This window comes from Helicoverpa zea, chromosome 9 (genome assembly GCF_022581195.2).
Source record: "Helicoverpa zea isolate HzStark_Cry1AcR chromosome 9, ilHelZeax1.1, whole genome shotgun sequence".
Taxonomy (NCBI): domain Eukaryota; kingdom Metazoa; phylum Arthropoda; class Insecta; order Lepidoptera; family Noctuidae; genus Helicoverpa; species Helicoverpa zea.
The window spans coordinates 5,148,028-5,167,125 of NC_061460.1; the positions used below are offsets into that span (position 1 = coordinate 5,148,028).

A 19,098-nucleotide genomic window follows, 5' to 3' on the forward strand; every position below is an offset into this window, starting at 1 on the left:
CTTTTCTCACATTAGAGGGATCTTATCTGGAATGATTGCTTCCATTACCTTGGAGAACGGACTCGTTGTTTTGTAGGTAAGGGAAGATAAAGAGATTAATGCGTAAAGCAATTAATTTTGATTGAGGTGTGTTTTATTAAGTAATTGTTTTTGTTCCCAATGTGGATTTGAAACGCACCATGAACTTGTGATTTGTTGTTGGTAGGTTTTTTCAGCAATGTTTTTTAAAGTATTGTGAAAGAAAAACACTGCGCTCTATAAAGCTTAAAAGAGCAATAATGTCTCAAACAAAGAGGTTTATTTAAAAAGTTTTGTCATAATTTATCGCACTTATAATTCCACGGCATGCGGGGTGATAGTGAAAACTTTTAAAAGTTATAATAAAATATTATGAGTGTTGTGGAACTATGTTTACTGTATGGCTCGTTCCCACAGTGAGCTTTAATACATTTTCCATGTTCCAGTTAGCGCCCCATAAATTGATTAAGGGTCAGCGGCGACTCACAAAAAGTTTTTTGTGACTCAAGACAGGTAATCTTTAACTGCTGCCATCCTAGCACTAGCACACTTACATAAGCGACCTTATATCAACACAAGACATTTTGAAGATTAAAGTAAAGGAATAGCGGTTTGTGGAAGCTATAAATCTTTAATACATTTTGGTGTTAAATCAGCATAATGGAGTGAACTAATTTCCTGTCAGGAAATTGCTGTGGGGAGCGAGTACGATTTCCCTAAAAGCTTCTGTTCCAGTCACCTCTCTTACATCAATCATTCGGGTTCGCCAAAGTGAAATCATTTTCACAACAAAGGGTAACAAGCTTTTAAAAATACGCCAATCGTTCCGTTGTGCATCGTTTGAATTCGTATACATTACCAGCTTGTCTAGGCGCTTTCTTTTACTGCACTTCTTTAAAACTGTCAAGATTATACCCAATTGCGAGTCGCTATGCGGCGGTGTGTACTTAGGTACAGTTAGCAAATCACTTTTATTTATTGATCTTAAACCTACATATTATCACACAATAGATATGATACGCACTGCACACAGAATATCGTTACTTAAAAAGTGTTTTTTTTTAGATGAAATTTTGATTGGAAAGTTATATTATTTAAATCCTTTGTAAGGTTAATATCAATAGATTTTCCTTATACTTGAAAAAGCTTTTGACTTTTAATTTGACCTGGTCCAAAATAGAAGATACATAAAAGAAATAATATCAGAATTGGACAGTTGATGATCGTCTTCAGTGATAAGCAAAAACTTACACTACTCATACAGAAGACATCGTATTTTATAATAGAAAGAAAAAAAATGGAGAAACGACTAAAATATTTTGCTTTTGTGTCATGAATGAAAGTTATTTGGACCGTTCGTCCATTCAAAGATTTTAATCCCAGAATAACTTCTTTTCATCTGCAAGACATCCGGCCACCAGAGGAGTTGATGACAAACTTGAAGACTGGTGAAAAATGAGGCAGTCAAACGAAAGGACTAGTCTGAAAGAATAGCTAAAAAACGCATCTTCTTTTGTCTTCATTACAACAGTATGACCGACCAAGACCTTGACCGTGCAAACAACCAAATAAAGATAAGTATGGAATTATTTCGAGGCTTTTTAATAACTCATCAATTGGTACCTACACGATGTTGTTTTCGTATAACCCATCACTGGACAGCATATATCACCGGCTACGATATCTTACCGCAATGAAGTCAGTAATTTAGTCGGGAGTTTTGGTAGGTTCGAACAAAAAAGCGCGAGGTGACAATATAAATAACAATTTGGCCCACCCCGTTCGAATGTGGTTCGCTCGGATTAGCATAAGAATGCCGCATCATGAACGCCCACGACCCTACACTGTCCCTCGTTGTCTGTTTATACGTCGAATTTAATTTTGATTTACGATCCTCCACACATATTGTAAGTAAAACATTTTTCGATGAAAATGAATTTCAAAAAGAGGTTACGCCAAGTGGTCAATGTCATTTCGTTTGCCTTTGCTCGAGGTAAGATTTCAAGTTTCTATCTTCCGGCTGCATCATCATATTATTTCCATAGTTTCATATTATTGATATTGTCACCAGAAATACATAAACCTGCCATTTTTCATGCCGCGACGATCATTGGAAAATGTTTAAATTAATTATGATTACGTCGTAATAATAAAAGCGTGTTAAAAATATAAACCAAACAACCCAGAGACAAAATTTTATGTTCAATTCTAAATCTATAAAACGTTTCAATTCCAACAGCGTTTGATTTCATCTGAAACCCTTTTAAATAACTTAATAAAAAATGTCTGGGAATATAATTTACGATCGCACATTAGGACGAATTAAAGTGCTTCTTAAGATTCCTTTATGCAAATATTGTTAAAAATATCGCCTACCTCTGGCGATTAAATTAATTGTGGTAATACTTGCATTTGGCATATTCGATTATTAATTTGATAAATGAGGGTTAATCAGATCATCTACCTAATTATTTTAAACAGCTCATAAACAACATCGTCGGGCATTCGTTTAATTAATGCTTATCTCTGCGGATTCGTTTGTAATTGGGGCTCAATGATTCAAAATTATATTTAGAGATAGCTTGGGAAGACCTTGAAAGTTCGCCTAAAACAAAAAGAACAGCGGCGAACTTGCCAAGACGATGTCAGCAAAAAATAGAGTTACGTTTAAGATTAGGCACAATAAATTTTAACTTGCTATAAAGTGTAGCTAATTTATAAACAAAGAGTACAAACTGTGGTCGCAACCAATTACAAAAAAAAATACAATTATTTATCTTGAATCATCTAAAATGTGCTATGATCCAATCAATTTAAATCCCAAATCCAAATAAATAAAATAATAAACGACGGTGCTCAGTGTTAATACGCATTTAAGATAATATATTTAACCATACAAAAATAAATGTCCACCTAATAAATCGTGCCGGACCTTATCGACTTTCGAGACGCGACAGTAAGGACTCGATAAGGTTGTGGGTCCATTCGGTGTGAGGGTTTCGGAACACGTAACTTTTTGGTTTACGTTAAGTTTCCTTTTACCTTTGTATAGTGGAACTTCATATGTGTCGAATTTGCTTTTAGTGACTCGTGTAGTTTGGGAACGGGCGCGAGCTGAGCGTAATCGGCGTTGCATCTTAATTTAGTTGTCTTGTATTGTGGGAGGCGGCGGCGAGCGCGTTGTGGGACATAACCTAACCCACTGGAGGTAAAGGACGCCGTGCCCGACTGACGCATATATCTCTACATTTATTACGCACTTGTATAAAAACGAATGATTTTAGTGACTTAATTGGGATCAAGGATCTACAGAGATCATCTAGCTATGTCAAAGTAAGACGACATCTTACAGCAACGGCTGTTATAAGTTTAAAATTATTAAGGAGTAACACTTACCACATTGACGAACTCCTGAAATGTGATTGCGTTGCTCGTCGCGCTCTGTGCCTTATCCAGGAGAATCTGGAATGGAATAGCATCTCAAATCAGCGAAGAAGAATGATTATTGTTTTACGAAATTTACGAATACGAGACGTACTGACTTACGAAACAAGAAATGTCCAAATTAACTCACCTCACGTTTATGAGGTGGCACCTGTGCTATAAAATCCGGATTTTGAAGGGTTTGTATGAAATCTGGCCACGGGATCTCGCCGAAACCCTCCGGATCGAACTGCATACAACAGAAGGGAACAATGAAAATAGTTAATCAAATCATGTAAAATGTAGTACTTAATCATGTAACTACAGTAGTTATTTCACCTTTAGCTACCTTTCTTCGCAGCAAATCGGTTGATAAAAATTGGACCGCAAGACCCGAAATAAGAACCGTATTTAGATATGTTTTCAGCATAAGGATTATAACTGCAGTTCCAATCCAAAGAACCTGTTGAACGATCAGGTAGAGGTTCACACCTCTACGTAGATATGCTCATTAATTTAGCTTCATTCCGATACGGTCACGTACGAGACCCCTCAATTATGATTTCACAGTGGCACCCCGAATGTCATAACACGCGTCACTGGCACTTCACACATGTGCCTTCAGTTATATTTTCATGTGTTTCCCAAAACAGTGGCACAAAAAATAAGAAGCGCCCCTATCTCAAGTATCGCACTATCTCAATGTGCCGTACGTGATGAAACAACGTTTGATCCGCGCGCCACCGCCTCTTTTATCCACTTATAAAACATTTTATATCCCGCTTCTGTACATTTTAATCAGTCAAAAACAAAGGATATTCTTTGAAATTTGTTTCCGTATCCTAAACGACAGTTTTTATGAAATACGCGGGCTCTAACTTTAGCCTTTATGTGATAGAGTTGCCACTTTTACGAGCGTTGTAAATCATGATTGTCATTTCATATTCATAGAGGCAGCTTCTAATAGATTGTTTCTTAATTCACAGAACAAACAACTACTTATGCATGTCTAAGAACTGCAGTGATATTCTGTGCTTTTATGAAATGAAATTCATTGTGGTTTTTGTAATAGGACACTGCTAAACTTTGTCATTATACTAATTGAATTATCTTTTCGATATGTTAGATATGTTATCATCATCATCATCAGCCTATCGCAGTCCACTGCTGGACATAGGCCTCTCCAAGTGCACGCCACTGAGATCGATTTTCGGCTACTCGCATCCAGCTCCTGCCAGCCGTCTTGCGCAAGTCATCACTCCACCGTGCCTGAGGACGTCCTACACTACGCTTGCCGAGGCGTGGTCTCCACTCTAGAACTCGTTTACCCCAACGGTTATCGGTTCTTCGGCTAATATGGCCAGCCCACTGCCACTTCAGCTTGCTGATTCGGTGGGCTATGTCGATGACCTTGGTTCTCTGACGGATTACCTCATTTCTGATGCGATCCCTCAGAGAAATGCCAAGCATAGCCCTTTCCATAGCCCGCTGAGCGACTTTAAACTTGTGGACCAGCCGTACCGTCAGTGTCCACGTTTCGGCTCCGTAAGTCATGACAGGTAGGACGCACTGATTGAAGACTTTCGTCTTTAGGCACTGTGGGATCGACGATGTTAGGACTCGACGTAGCTTCCCAAATGCAGCCCAACCCAACTGAATTCTCCTATTCACCTCGTCCTCAAAGTTGTTTCTACCTAACTGCAATGTCTGCCCGAGGTATACATATTTCCGAACAACTTCGAGAACGGCACCGTGTATCGCAATCGGTTCCGGTAGAACATGTTCATTGAACATGACCTTGGTTTTGTCCAAGTTCATCCGTAGGCCGATGCGTAGAGAAGATTCAGCCAGGTCGTTCAGCATTTGTTGTAGGTCCTGCAGCGTTTCTGCCATGATGACGATATCGTCAGCAAATCGCAAGTGAGAGATGTGTTCGCCATTGATGTTGATGCCACGTCCTTTCCAGTTCAGCGTCTTGAACATATCCTCCATTGCATTAGTGAACAGTTTCGGGGAAATAACATCCCCTTGTCTCACTCCTCGATGCAACGGTATGGGCCTTGTTTGCTGATTTTGTACTTGGACGGACATTGTAGCGGCTTCGTAGAGACATCTCATCACTTGGATGTATCGCCAATCTACTTGACAACGCTGCAGGGACTCCAGAACAGACCAGATTTCAACCGAGTCAAAGGCCTTCTCATAGTCCACAAATGCTAGACACAGGGGCTGATTATACTCTTCGGTCTTCTGTATAATCTGCCGCACTGGGTGGATGTGGTCTATGGTGCCGTATCCGCTCCGAAACCCAGCCTGCTCCGGTGGTTGGAATTCGTCGAGTCTTCGCGCAAGTCGGTTCGTGATCACTCTTGAGAACAGCTTATAGACGTGGCTTAGGAGGGAAATGGGTCGATAGTTCTTCAACTGGGTTTTGTCTCCCTTTTTGAAGAACAGGACGACAACACTCCTACTCCACGCCTCTGGAGTTCTCCCTTCAAACAGGACGGCATTAAAAAGCTTCTGGAGCTCCCCCAGTACGGGCTTTCCTCCTGCTTTTAATAGCTCTGTTGTAATGCCATCCTCGCCAGGGGCTTTTCCATTTTTGAGCTGTCTCAGAGCGATCTCGATTTCGCCACTGCTGACTTCTGGCAGGTCTTCGGTGAAATGGCGCGTTAATGTGGCTCTAGAATCCTCATTTCCGGGATCAGGTCGAGATGCATGCGATGCGTATAACCGGCCATAGAAATTTTCCACTTCCGAAAGGACTGCGGGCACCGAAGAAACGACTTCTCCACTTGTTGTGGTCAGCTTCGTCAAGTGGCTTCTTCCAAGAGATTGTACGAACACCTTTGACCCCCGATTCAGCTCAATTGCTCTTTCAATGTCAAGAGTATTGGAGCACCGGAGGTCACGTCGTACGTGCTTGTTGATCTCTTGGTTTAGAGCCCGCTTAGCTGACGAAGTGACAGGTGGGTTTTCACGTCGTCTCTTCATAAGCCCTAATGTCTCTTCCGAAAGTTTTGATTTCTTGCCCTTACGCTGCATGTTACAGAATCTCGAACCTTCCTCCCTGAGGATCCGAACCACATTTTCGTGGTTCTGGTTAACGTCTGTTGTGGTTTCCACGGCGGCAAATCGGTTCTCCAAATTTGACTGGAACGTTTCAGATCCTGTCATGGTTTGGAGCAGTGTTGGTCGGAGCCTGGCCTTCATCAGACGGAAACGTTCAGCCTTGAAGTTGATATTCAGAGAGCCTCGGACAAGTCGGTGATCGCTACCGGTATTAAACCTATTGATCACGGAGACGTCTCTGAATATGTGCTTCTTGTTCGTCATGATGAAGTCAATCTCATTTTTAGTCATAGTGTCGGGGCTTTGCCACGTCCACTTCCTTTGGGGCTGCTTTTTGAAAAAAGAGTTCATCAAAAAGAGCCCCTCACGTTCGAGGAAGTTGACGAGCATTTGCCCCCTATGATTCCTGCTTCCAAATCCATGGGATCCTACTGCCGATTCGCCGCAAATCTGTACTCCCACTTTAGCGTTAAAGTCCCCCATGACAACGGTGTAATGGGTCTTTGTAGTGAAGTGGAGGGCCCTTGATATGTCATCAAACATATCCTCCACTTCATCGTCTGAATGTGTCGAGGTCGGTGCGTACACTTGCACTATCTTGAGGCTATACCTGTCGGTGAGCTTTAAGATAAGGTACGCTACCCTGTTCGACACACTAGACACCTCCACAACGTTATCAGCTAGGGACTTATTAACCAGAAACCCAACGCCACCTTGGGATTGTTGGTCTCCCTCTCGGAAGTACATTAGGTGACCTGATTCGAGGGTTATGGTGTCCTCCCCCTCTCTTCGAACTTCACATAACCCTAATATGTGCCACCTAATCTTCCCAAGTTCCACCTCGAGTTGCGCCAGATGCGAGTCAAGCCGTAGCGTGCGGCCGTTGTACGTCGCCAGAGTCAGTTTTGTTTGGTGGCCTCCCGTAACCCGGAGATTCTTCGCACCCCCTGCCCCGCCGTAACCACGGTCGCCACCATGACCGGGAATAGCGGGACTGCCGGGAACTAGGGGCCGTGGCTTTTTTGTGCTGCTCATAGAGGTATTTAGCCTACTGCTATCACGCTGGCCAGACGGGTTGATAGAGGGTTTTTTCCGAGTTTTCCTTCTCTTGCACTGGTGTTTGGTGCATTTTATACTCCATTAGTCGACTTTTACGACACCCACTGGAAGAAGGGGTAGCGACATATGTATTCTTAAGCCGTCGCTACACGGCAAAGCCGTCGCTACACGGCAAGCCGTCGCTACACGGCGATATGTTATTGTCATGACTAATTTACTGAAAGATTACAAAATACGTTTTTTTATACAGACAAAAGTGAACAGGTAGCGAAATACAACGAAGGTTTGATGATATCAACGTTATCGCACTGTCAACTACTTAAATGAAATATTACGGTGCAGCATCAACACATCTCGTCAATGCTATGACTTTGTTTCGATGCTTACTTCCTTGTTGAGAGTTTTTAAAAGTAGCTAGTAACATTTTTAAGACCTAAATGTAGTGAAAAGTACCTAATAACATTTTTTAAACTTGATACTCTAGTATGAGATATTAGAAGAAAGTAAAGGAAGTAATAGTTATTTGTTATACAAGAGTGCAAAGTTGCTTTTTAACCGCGGGCTCAATTTTGATGACCGAGCAAGCGAAGGATTCTAAAATTGAAACACGAGCGTAGCGAGTGTTTCAATAATTAGAATCCTGAGCGATAGCGAGGGAATCAAAAGAGCACAAGGTGAAAAATCTTTGCACTCAAGTGCAACACGTAACTTTTCATCCCACCTCATCGAGGAAATTTCTAAATGCAAAAAACAAAATGGCGCGCACATATGAGTATCAAATTAAAAAGAAGTACCTATTAAAGTTCATTTATTTGAAAACTCAGTTTAAAAATGAAACGAGGTTAAAAATCTATGTAAAAACAATAATAAAAATTACTTAATTAATTGAATAGGTAATTATTTTAAGCAGTATTTTATTTGTTTAATATGTATTTGTTTGAAAAGTCTTATCAACATTGTCACAAATGGAGTATTGCAGACAATGTTCTAAATTCAAATCACTTTGCCGCTCTAGAGGATAAAAACGGCTTTTGCGCTCAGATATCAAAGGGTAAAACTACTCTTTCCGAGATGGTGGGATGAAAAATTACTGTTTAGATTTTATGCAAGTAGATACTCACCCTATCAAATAAGAGGCGCCATTTCTGTAAGAATCAAACAGTATTCATTAATGATCTGACATTGCAAGAATAAAAGGATGTTTCTAACCAAATTAGTGCAAAGCTCTGTCTAATTAATACATTACCACGCTATTCAAAACAGTGGGAACTAAAACACGCTGTACTTAACGTTTATTAACCTTAAAACTAACTGTAACTTAATGACGCAAATTCTTCTTCTATGACGTTAGGCTATTGTTTTCGATAAATAACTTTATTTTAGATATACTTACATCGTGCATCAACTCCCGCCGTATTTCCGCCTCGTCCAACTCCGAACCGAGGTCCGTGTGATCAGTGTCGTAGAGGGGTTCTGCTGCACGGGATATAGAGCCAAGGGAGTCCCGGGCTGAAGCGAGGGATCCCGTGACGGTGGGCAGCACCCCGGCCTCGATCCCGGACTCCATGGAGGTGTTAGTTGAGAGGATAGTGGCGGCGGGCGGCGCGCGCATCTCGCCGCCTGCGCCACTTCCCACCCACACAGACATGCTGCTTGCAACACCATCCACACTACTGCGCTTGCTCTCTATTACAATAACTCTCTCGATATCATACTAAACTAACTAAACAAACAACTTTTTCAGCAACTTCGATTTGTAGATATAATATTAAACTTCCTTGGACAGACGATGGGACCGAAAATTTTTGTGCTGGACGCTTTTAATTTTGGACTTGGAGGTTTATGGACAGAAATCAGTTAATAACAAGTAACTAGATTCTATGAGTGGAAAAAGATTATAAGGCACGTTGTTTTGTATCTTTTGCCTTGATGATGCACCTGAAACAAGGGATAGGATAATAGGATCTTAATCATGAATAGGTACGTTACTGATTTATGTTTCTGAAATAAATAAATAATGTCAGGGACCATGGCCATTCACCACAGTATGTAAGTAGCCTAACTACTTTGAATGCTAACCCTTACCCTTACTTAAGTACTAATTCATCCAAATAACATGAACTTGACCCATTTAAGTTCTTCCGTTATAAGTACGTAGACCTTGGGAATTCCGACATTGAAAAGCTTTTATACTTTTATACAACTTCAACCATCCGTAAGTACTTAATAAAACTTTAGTTCCTTATGTATTATTGTTGTAAAAAAGGTGTTTTATTTACTGATTCTTTGGTTTTTCGGCCACCGCCAATATATAATCTTTGTGGCCCATTGAAATAGTATCCTAGTTCACTACGTAAGAATGGAATCTGCCAATTAATAGGAAAGGAAAAGTAGGCTCAATCTTAGCACCCAAATTAATAAGTATTACCTACGTCGAATAAATCTTAAATAAAACAAGCAAGAAAATAATGATGGCAAAAATGCATTAATTTGCCTAGATTTATTAATTTTTAACCGACTTCCCAAAAAGGAGGAGGTTATGTCTACAAAGTTACGTCTGGTGCAATTTACGACATCAAATCAAATTTTCTCAGCACCGAGATAGACAATCAGCTGAGGGAGGGAAACGACCGACAGCCGATTGCTGCGGGCCAGAGGGCTACAACCCTCTAAACGTTGCCATAGCAACGAGCCGCAATTTCATACCCCGCTTAACACTAGGCTTATTTGCCGAGCACGTGTTTTGTTAAGATTTTTTCTTATTTTAACTTAACTACTGCAGTCGGTTGTGTTATCCAGTTATTAGTGTTTTTGTTTTTACTATAGGACCCTCCAGGTACTGTTTACTCACAAGCTTAGCCTACGATAAACTATTCTGTCCTAACTATGAGTATTTTTCTCTCTGATTATTCATAATTAGCTATCATTATTCTTAATTAAATCAAACAACCTGAAGAATCTACGATATACCTAATTACATTTTTAACATAACATTGGTATATTTTAAATAAATAAATAATTCAGTCAATTGTTTCGCATAATAAACATAACCAAAATCGGCCACTTACCTTCCTTTCCTTACAAATCGTTCACACCACTATCATAAGGTGTAACATTAATTGTTACATGTCTTAATTCTTTTTAATAAAATGTTGAGTAAAATAAAATTAACAAAACTATTTACAAAACTAAAACTATTTACAAAAACTAAACTATTTACAGTAGCAAACTAAACGCATCAAAATTTCTGGCCAGCTACATTTTATCACCACGCACGTATTTAAACGAGCGACATATTAGGCACCCGGACCGCACCAGCGACTCCTCGCTTCCACGTCGCCGCTGTCACGGCTGCTGCCAGTGCGAATCTGGATATCGAGGCGAACGCACGCCGGTTTTTTGAACACTAACTTTAAGTTATTATAACCGCCATAGCGATTAAACTTTTTAAGGGCGTCATTACCGTTCCCTCGACTATATATCTCGACATATAATAATACTCAGCATATTCAGTGTGTGTGATTTAAACCCCGATTGGGTAAGTGCTATACAATTTTAAATTAGCCAGAAGCTAAGCAAACCATAACGGTTTCTTTCGCTTTGCTTTAGCTGGGTAATCTCTTTATTTGTGTTATCGCTTAACTTTATTTCTATTGCAAGCTTATTATGTGTTTTTGCATAGTAGTTTACCCCACACTTTCTTAATAATGTAATTTTTGCCTACTTGCGTTTTAGTTACCGTTAAAATTTTCAAATTTTGAATTGGCTAAGTAACCGACTTATTGTTATCTCCGTATCTGATAGTGAACATCCACAGCAACACATCTACACTTTTAGCGCTTCCCTATTAAGCGTTGCTGTGGGTGCTCACCGTCTACGGCCAGTGTGTAATGCCTTCGCTTATTGCGCATTACAGGGTTTCACGTACACCTTAAGTCTCCTGCTTCCCCGCGGTGGACTGTAGCGGGTTGACCTTCGAACCCTACACCTACACCTGTACCTGGACCTGATCTCGGCGCGCGGCCACTTGTTCCTGCAGCGACCAGTGACGTCAGGGAAGTGCTAGGCTAGTGAGGAGGTTAATCACTGTAAAACTGTATGTATGGGCTCTAACCCATTGTTTATTTCTGCCGACCGAGCTATACTGTGTTTGTGTGCGGTAAATAAATTGTCCATCTTGCTACCTACCTATTTTTTTATTTAATAACCCCTGGGAGGGATAAAGTAGCGTAGCAGAGGATGAGACCGGGACACTGGCGCCCTTAAACGTGGTAGAAATACAGTTGATTACTCCTCCTCCTTTGGTTGTGGGTTGTGTATGTTAGTGGTTGTCTGTGTAAACGTCTTTTATTTTTTGGTTTTTTCCGTTACTAATGTGTACGTCACAAGCTTTCAATTTCTTTGAGCAGTTAATGTTGGTCATAATTTATTAATCTACCCTACATTAATTTTTATTAATTTAAAGTCGTTTAGTTGCATAGTTTGTGCAAATATTTCTTGCTAATGTTTTTGTCTCGGGCACCTAAAACGACGCTTTCTTAAAATTGTTTTTTTTTTCATTATAATTTTTTTATTGTGTTCACATTTAAATAAATATCATACTAGTATTGTATTATTAGTTAATTAAGGTACAGTACACATTAGTAGCATTTTTTTTTATTTCTTCTGCTTCTTTCTTTTATGATTTTGTTTTTTTTTTTAATTTGATTTTTTTTTTTCGTTAAAAAAAACCAGACGTTCTTAAATTTTAATTGTAACAGAACGGAGAACGTGTTGTTTTTTTTCTCTTTTAATTATTGTTTTTTTTTCTCTTTTAAGCTTTGTTTTTTTTTAGTTTTGTCATTGTTTTTTTTCTTTTAAATTTTTTGTTTTGTGTTGTGAGTAGTAGCGCATGCGTCATTTATCCTTCTGTTTTTAATTGATCTTCAATATGCTTCCTATTAAGTTCCTGTCTCTTCAAAAATCTGAGTTGGAATATGAAGTTCGTATTAGAGGCGCGACTCCTGCACCTTCTGTTGAGGAGTTACGAAAACAAATTATAAAATTATCCCCTGATTTACCTTCAGAATATATATTAGAGTCACCTCTTGACGCAAGACAGGACCTTAAGGGTTGTTTAGAAGTTTTAACGAAAATTCAATTAAATCTTGACGCTAGCGATCCTAGCGTTGCTTCACTATTGCGGACACAGAATATGTTGAATCATTTATACAATCGTGTCGAGAGGATAACGCGTAGTGACGACATTAAAAAGGAATATGATGATATTGTTAGCGGTTATAAAATGTTCTCACAAAAACTTTCTACTTTGTTAGCCAAGAAGCCTTCTACTAGTACTTCTTCGAATGCGGCTAGTGCTAGTTCTGTCAAAGACTCAGTATCTACTGTACCGGAACTACAGAACATGATTTCTGTATCTTGCGATCGTACATCATCCGATTTAAGTAAATTAAAATTTACTGGCAAAACTTGTGTTCGCTCGTTTATACAGCGTGTTGATGAATTTATACTGGCTAGGAATATTTCTCAACAAAAAGTCCTAAGTTTTGCATCTGAAATTTTTCAAGACGATGCCCTTCATTGGTATCGTGCTGTAAAGGACAAAGTTAGTTCTTGGCCTGAATTAGCGCGGTTATTAAAAGAGGACTTTAGTCAAACTGATTATGATTATAGACTCATTTCGGAAATCCGTTCTCGTACTCAGGGAGAACGTGAGAATATTACCATTTACTTGGCAGTTATGAGTGGAATGTTCTCGCGTTTATCCAGCCCTCTTTCGGAAGTAGAACAATTAGAAATTCTCTTGCATAACATCAGACCTTGCTATGCTAGTACATTAGCGGCTGCACCTCAAATCACAACTATAGACACTTTGCGTTCGTTATGTCGTAACTACGAGGCATTTCAGACTCGACTGTCGCAATTTCAAGAGCCTCCTAAGGTTACTTCCGACACGCTTGCTCCTGAATTTGCGTACACTAAGGATGTCCATAAATCTATAAATAAGACTAATAATAGTAGTTACAATAAATATAATCAAAATAATTCAAATAATAATTACAATCAGTATAGGAATAATAATTTTAGTAATAACAATAAATATGTACATGCAATTAACGTGGCTAAAAAGGAACCTTACTGTCCTAGGTGTCGTAATAACACCCACCACATTCGTCAATGCAAGGCTCCACGGGATATCGTTTGTTTTAAATGTGGTATGAAGGATGTGAAGACACCCGACTGCCCTAACTGTAGTAAGACTAAAAATCAAAAAAAACTAATTAAGCAGAGTTGTAACAATTTTAGCAAGCAAGACTGGGATGCTTGGCTTGATTTTATAAGAAAATTTTCCTCGTCATACAGAGTTGCTACAATTCTGCTATCAAAACCACTAAATGACTCTAGGCCTTATGTAAATATTAAAATAAATAACATTAATGCTGTTGGGTTACTTGATTCTGGAGCTGCAGTTTCAATTCTGGGAAACAATTCTCATTTACATCTAGTAGACTGCACTTTAAACCAGGATGACCACACTAAAATAATAGCTGCTGGCGGTCAGTCATTAAACACCTTAGGTTCGGTTAATTTGCCAGTTACTTTTGAGGGCCAGTTTCACATTATTAAGGCATATGTTGTTCCCGAAATTGAGACATCAATTATATTAGGAGTGGATTTTTGGCGCGCTTTTCGGATTTGCCCGAACTATATAGGTAGCATCACGATGTCGAACGTCCCATTAGCGGAAATAAAAGATAGTAGCGGTGAACCTTTCATCAACTCCTACGATAATTTGTCGGTGTCACAGAAAGCGATAGCTGATAATGTGATTGCGCAGTTTCGGACTATTTCTACAGAGGAAAAGGGTCTCGGTAGAACAAATTTAATATGCCATCGCATTGACACTGGTGACGTACAACCGATTAGACAGCGTTATTATAGGATGTCCCCCGAAAAGCAGCGCATCTTAATTGAGCAGGTGGACGAAATGCTGTCACTTGACGTTGTCGAACCTTGCGAAAGCGCCTGGTCTTCACCCGTGCTCATTGTTAATAAAAAGAACGGACAGCCGAGGTTCTGTTTAGACAGCAGGAAATTGAATGCAGTGACTAAGCGTGATGCTTACAATTTGCCTTATGTTTCGGAGATATTAGATAACCTTCGCGATGCTAAGTACCTGAGCAGTATCGATTTGTCCAAAGCTTTTTGGCAACTGCCTATAGCGCCAGAAGACCGCGATAAAACCGCATTTTACGTTCCGGGCCGTGGCACTTTTCGTTTTAAAACCACTCCGTTTGGGTTAACGAATGCCCCCGCAACGCAACAACGTCTCATGGATTTATTATTTAGCGACATGGAGTCTAAGACCTTCGCTTATTTGGATGACGTCATCGTAATAAGCTCTAGCTTTGATGAGCATGTTTCTCGTTTGTTGCGGGTTTTGGACAAATTGAGACAGGCAAATTTAACCGTAAACTTCGAAAAGTGTAACTTTTTTCGAAGCGAACTAAAATATCTAGGTTACGTGGTAGATTCTCGTGGTTTACGCACTGATCCGGACAAGGTGGAAGCCATTATTAACTTTCCGACCCCTACCAATAGAAAGGAGTTAAAACGCTTTCTCGGCACTGCTACGTGGTACCGACGTTTCGTCCCTAACTTTAGCACAGTGGCTGGTCCACTTAATAAGCTCACTGCTAACGGGAAAAACGCTCCTTCTTTCAAGTGGTCATCGGAAGCTGACGCGGCTTTTAATTCGTTGAAGGAATGTTTGGTTTCCGCTCCTGTTCTTTCTTGTCCGGACTATTCCAAGCCCTTCGAAGTGCACACCGACGCGAGTAGTTACGGTATTGGTGCTATGCTAACGCAGACTATAGACGGTAAGGAACATCCGATTGCGTACATGAGTAGATCTTTCACCAGTCCTGAGAAGAACTACAGCATAACTGAAAGGGAGACCCTTGCCGTGTTAGCTGCTCTCGAACATTGGCGGTGTTATATAGAAAACGGACAAACATTTACGGTGTACACTGACCACTCCGCGTTAAAATGGTTTCTGTCGTTAGAAAATCCCACAGGACGATTAGCTCGATGGGGGGTAAGACTGTCCTCATTTAATTTTGTTATCAAACACCGTCGAGGTGTCGACAATGTTATTCCTGATGCCTTGTCTAGAGCTTTTCCGGTAAATGCAATATCTCTGGCTAATGCCAACACAGACGACATCTGGTTTAAAAAGATATACAACGGCTGTCTGACTACTCCTTCAAATTATCCTAATTTCACCATTAAAAATAATTCATTATTCCGACTCACAAAAAATATTAACACCCAATTAACTTCAGAATTTGACTGGAAGGAAGTCGTACCTAGCGAGTTCCGTGAAAGCATCATCGCCGAAAACCATTCCGAGCCAACTGGTGGACATCTTGGTATTTTTAAGACTTATCGGCGCTTATTATTAAATTACTACTGGCCAAATATGCACCAGGATGTCGTTAAATATGTAGGTTCCTGCTCGGTTTGCTTATCTTATAAGGCGCAAAATCACACTACATTGGGAGAAATGGGTCGCCCGAAGCAATGTTCGAGACCTTTCCAGATGATCTCAATCGATTTTGTGGGTCCTCTTCCCACTAGTCGGAAGCAAAATTCTTATATATTAGTTATAATGTGCATTTTTTCAAAATTTTGTCTTATTTTCCCAGTGCGTCGCGCTACTGCGGACATAGTTATTAAGATTTTAGAGGATTCTATATTTTTGGTTCACGGAGTTCCACAAACAATCTTCTTGGACAATGGGACACAGTTTATAAGTTCAGCTACTGACGCGCTATTTAAAAAATACAAAATCCCTAACGTTTTTTTCACGCCGAAGTATACACCACAAGTTAACACGGTAGAACGCTACAACAAAACTATTGTAACTAGTTTGTCTACGTTTGTTGGAAACGATCATAGATCCTGGGACACCTCCATCCCCAAGGTTCAGTTCGCGATAAACAATTCCGTAAATGAAGCTACCGGTTATACCCCGTCATTTTTAGTTTACGGTAGGGAAGTAGTTTTATGCGGATCGCACTATACGGACAATGACCTGGGCGATGAAGTGTTATTCCTTCCTCGCGATTTATACGCTGAAAACTTAGGGTGTCTGCGTTCAGTTTTCAATGATGTGCAGGCTTCGTTATGGCATGCACATGAGAAGAATACTGCACACTACAACCTACGTAGGAAGCCGGCGGAGTTTAATGTGGGAGACATAGTTTATAAGCGCGCATTTGTCCTAAGTAACAAGGACAAATATTTTAGTAAAAAGCTTGCACCTAAATTTGTCAAATGCCGTGTAATTGAAAAACGGTCTCCACTTATCTATGTGTTGGAAGATATGTCAGGGAAAAATATAGGTGTCTGGCATATCAAAGATTTTAAAAACACTAAGTCTAGTGGTTAACAGATTTTTTTTACATTTTTTTAAAATGAGTTGAGACAAGTCACCTTAAATTAACATCTTACGACTAGCATTGGTTTTCTGTGCGATAATCACAGATAACTTGTTATAGAAGGTCGCGTCAACATGATTTTATATTGTTGAAGCTATTGTGTAAGAGAGTTTGTTTGATATTATGAAAGGATTTTGATAGTTGATAGTATGAATGTGTAGTGTTAGTAGTAAACTATAGACGAGTTTTTTTTTGAGAAAAAAACTCTTTCTGAAACGAGGGGGGTAATGTAACATTAATTGTTACATGTCTTAATTCTTTTTAATAAAATGTTGAGTAAAATAAAATTAACAAAACTATTTACAAAACTAAAACTATTTACAAAAACTAAACTATTTACAGTAGCAAACTAAACGCATCAAAATTTCTGGCCAGCTACATTTTATCACCACGCACGTATTTAAACGAGCGACATATTAGGCACCCGGACCGCACCAGCGACTCCTCGCTTCCACGTCGCCGCTGTCACGGCTGCTGCCAGTGCGAATCTGGATATCGAGGCGAACGCACGCCGGTTTTTTGAACACTAACTTTAAGTTATTATAACCGCCATAGCGATTAAACTTTTTAAGGGCGTCATTACCGTTCCCTCGACTATATATCTCGACATATAATAATACTCAGCATATTCAGTGTGTGTGATTTAAACCCCGATTGGGTAAGTGCTATACAATTTTAAATTAGCCAGAAGCTAAGCAAACCATAACGGTTTCTTTCGCTTTGCTTTAGCTGGGTAATCTCTTTATTTGTGTTATCGCTTAACTTTATTTCTATTGCAAGCTTATTATGTGTTTTTGCATAGTAGTTTACCCCACACTTTCTTAATAATGTAATTTTTGCCTACTTGCGTTTTAGTTACCGTTAAAATTTTCAAATTTTGAATTGGCTAAGTAACCGACTTATTGTTATCTCCGTATCTGATAGTGAACATCCACAGCAACACATCTACACTTTTAGCGCTTCCCTATTAAGCGTTGCTGTGGGTGCTCACCGTCTACGGCCAGTGTGTAATGCCTTCGCTTATTGCGCATTACAGGGTTTCACGTACACCTTAAGTCTCCTGCTTCCCCGCGGTGGACTGTAGCGGGTTGACCTTCGAACCCTACACCTACACCTGTACCTGGACCTGATCTCGGCGCGCGGCCACTTGTTCCTGCAGCGACCAGTGACGTCAGGGAAGTGCTAGGCTAGTGAGGAGGTTAATCACTGTAAAACTGTATGTATGGGCTCTAACCCATTGTTTATTTCTGCCGACCGAGCTATACTGTGTTTGTGTGCGGTAAATAAATTGTCCATCTTGCTACCTACCTATTTTTTTATTTAATAACCCCTGGGAGGGATAAAGTAGCGTAGCAGAGGATGAGACCGGGACAAAGGGATACTTCACACGTTGCTCCATTTCCAAAATTCCACTTATTTCTATGTTTCGTGTCAAGAACACATTAGACTTCCTAACGCGGTGGACATTTAGTTACATGTCAAAACATTTCGTATGCTATAGTTCGGCCATTCAGAGAATGCGTTCCTGACACGTCGCGATTGAACTGACGACGTAATAACATTCATTGATTATTGATATAATAATGTTGTTTTAATGCTCCTCAATTGTTAAAACGGTAAACAACCAGCAAAAATATTTTTATCGTAACTGCAACGCCATTGCAAAGTTACGTCGTCAGTTCAATCGCGACGTGTCAGGAACGCATTCTCTGAATGGCCGAACTATAGTGAAAGTGAGAATGGCGTCCAGATTTCAGCGCATGCGTGCTGCTTACAATCACAAGGGGATGTTCGCTATGAAATATGCATGGGCCCTTTTAAACGTTGCGTTTTACCGCACGTGAGAGAGCGATTTAGAAACCTAAGAACAGTACTAATGTTTTACATACGCGAAGTTAAGTACCAAACTGTGGATTCACATGCTGTTATGATTAGGGTACATGGTACCCAATATAAAACAACAGTTAAGACTTGACTGTGAACTAATCGGCTTAGGTTTATTTATTTGTTTCTGACTATATGC

General features: G+C 39.8%; 1 protein-coding gene and 1 long non-coding RNA gene across 2 annotated transcripts in view; one reads left to right on the top strand and one right to left on the bottom strand.

Moving 5' to 3' along the window:
* The window catches only part of LOC124633447 (rhomboid-related protein 3), a 91,266-nt gene that overhangs the window by 71,186 nt on the left and 982 nt on the right, over positions 1-19,098 (bottom strand). The window contains exons 2-5 of the mRNA XM_047168672.1: positions 8,966-9,510; positions 8,694-8,717; positions 3,593-3,691; positions 3,415-3,480 (exon numbers count right to left, since the gene is read on the bottom strand). Coding sequence (XP_047024628.1) covers positions 3,415-3,480; positions 3,593-3,691; positions 8,694-8,717; positions 8,966-9,220 — 444 coding nt within the window. The 5' untranslated portion in view covers positions 9,221-9,510. The remainder of the gene's footprint in view (positions 1-3,414; positions 3,481-3,592; positions 3,692-8,693; positions 8,718-8,965; positions 9,511-19,098) is intronic.
* LOC124633448 lies at positions 10,687-11,759 on the top strand. Its single transcript, XR_006984742.1, has 2 exons — positions 10,687-11,110; positions 11,489-11,759. It is a non-coding gene; the product is annotated as an uncharacterized LOC124633448 (long non-coding RNA).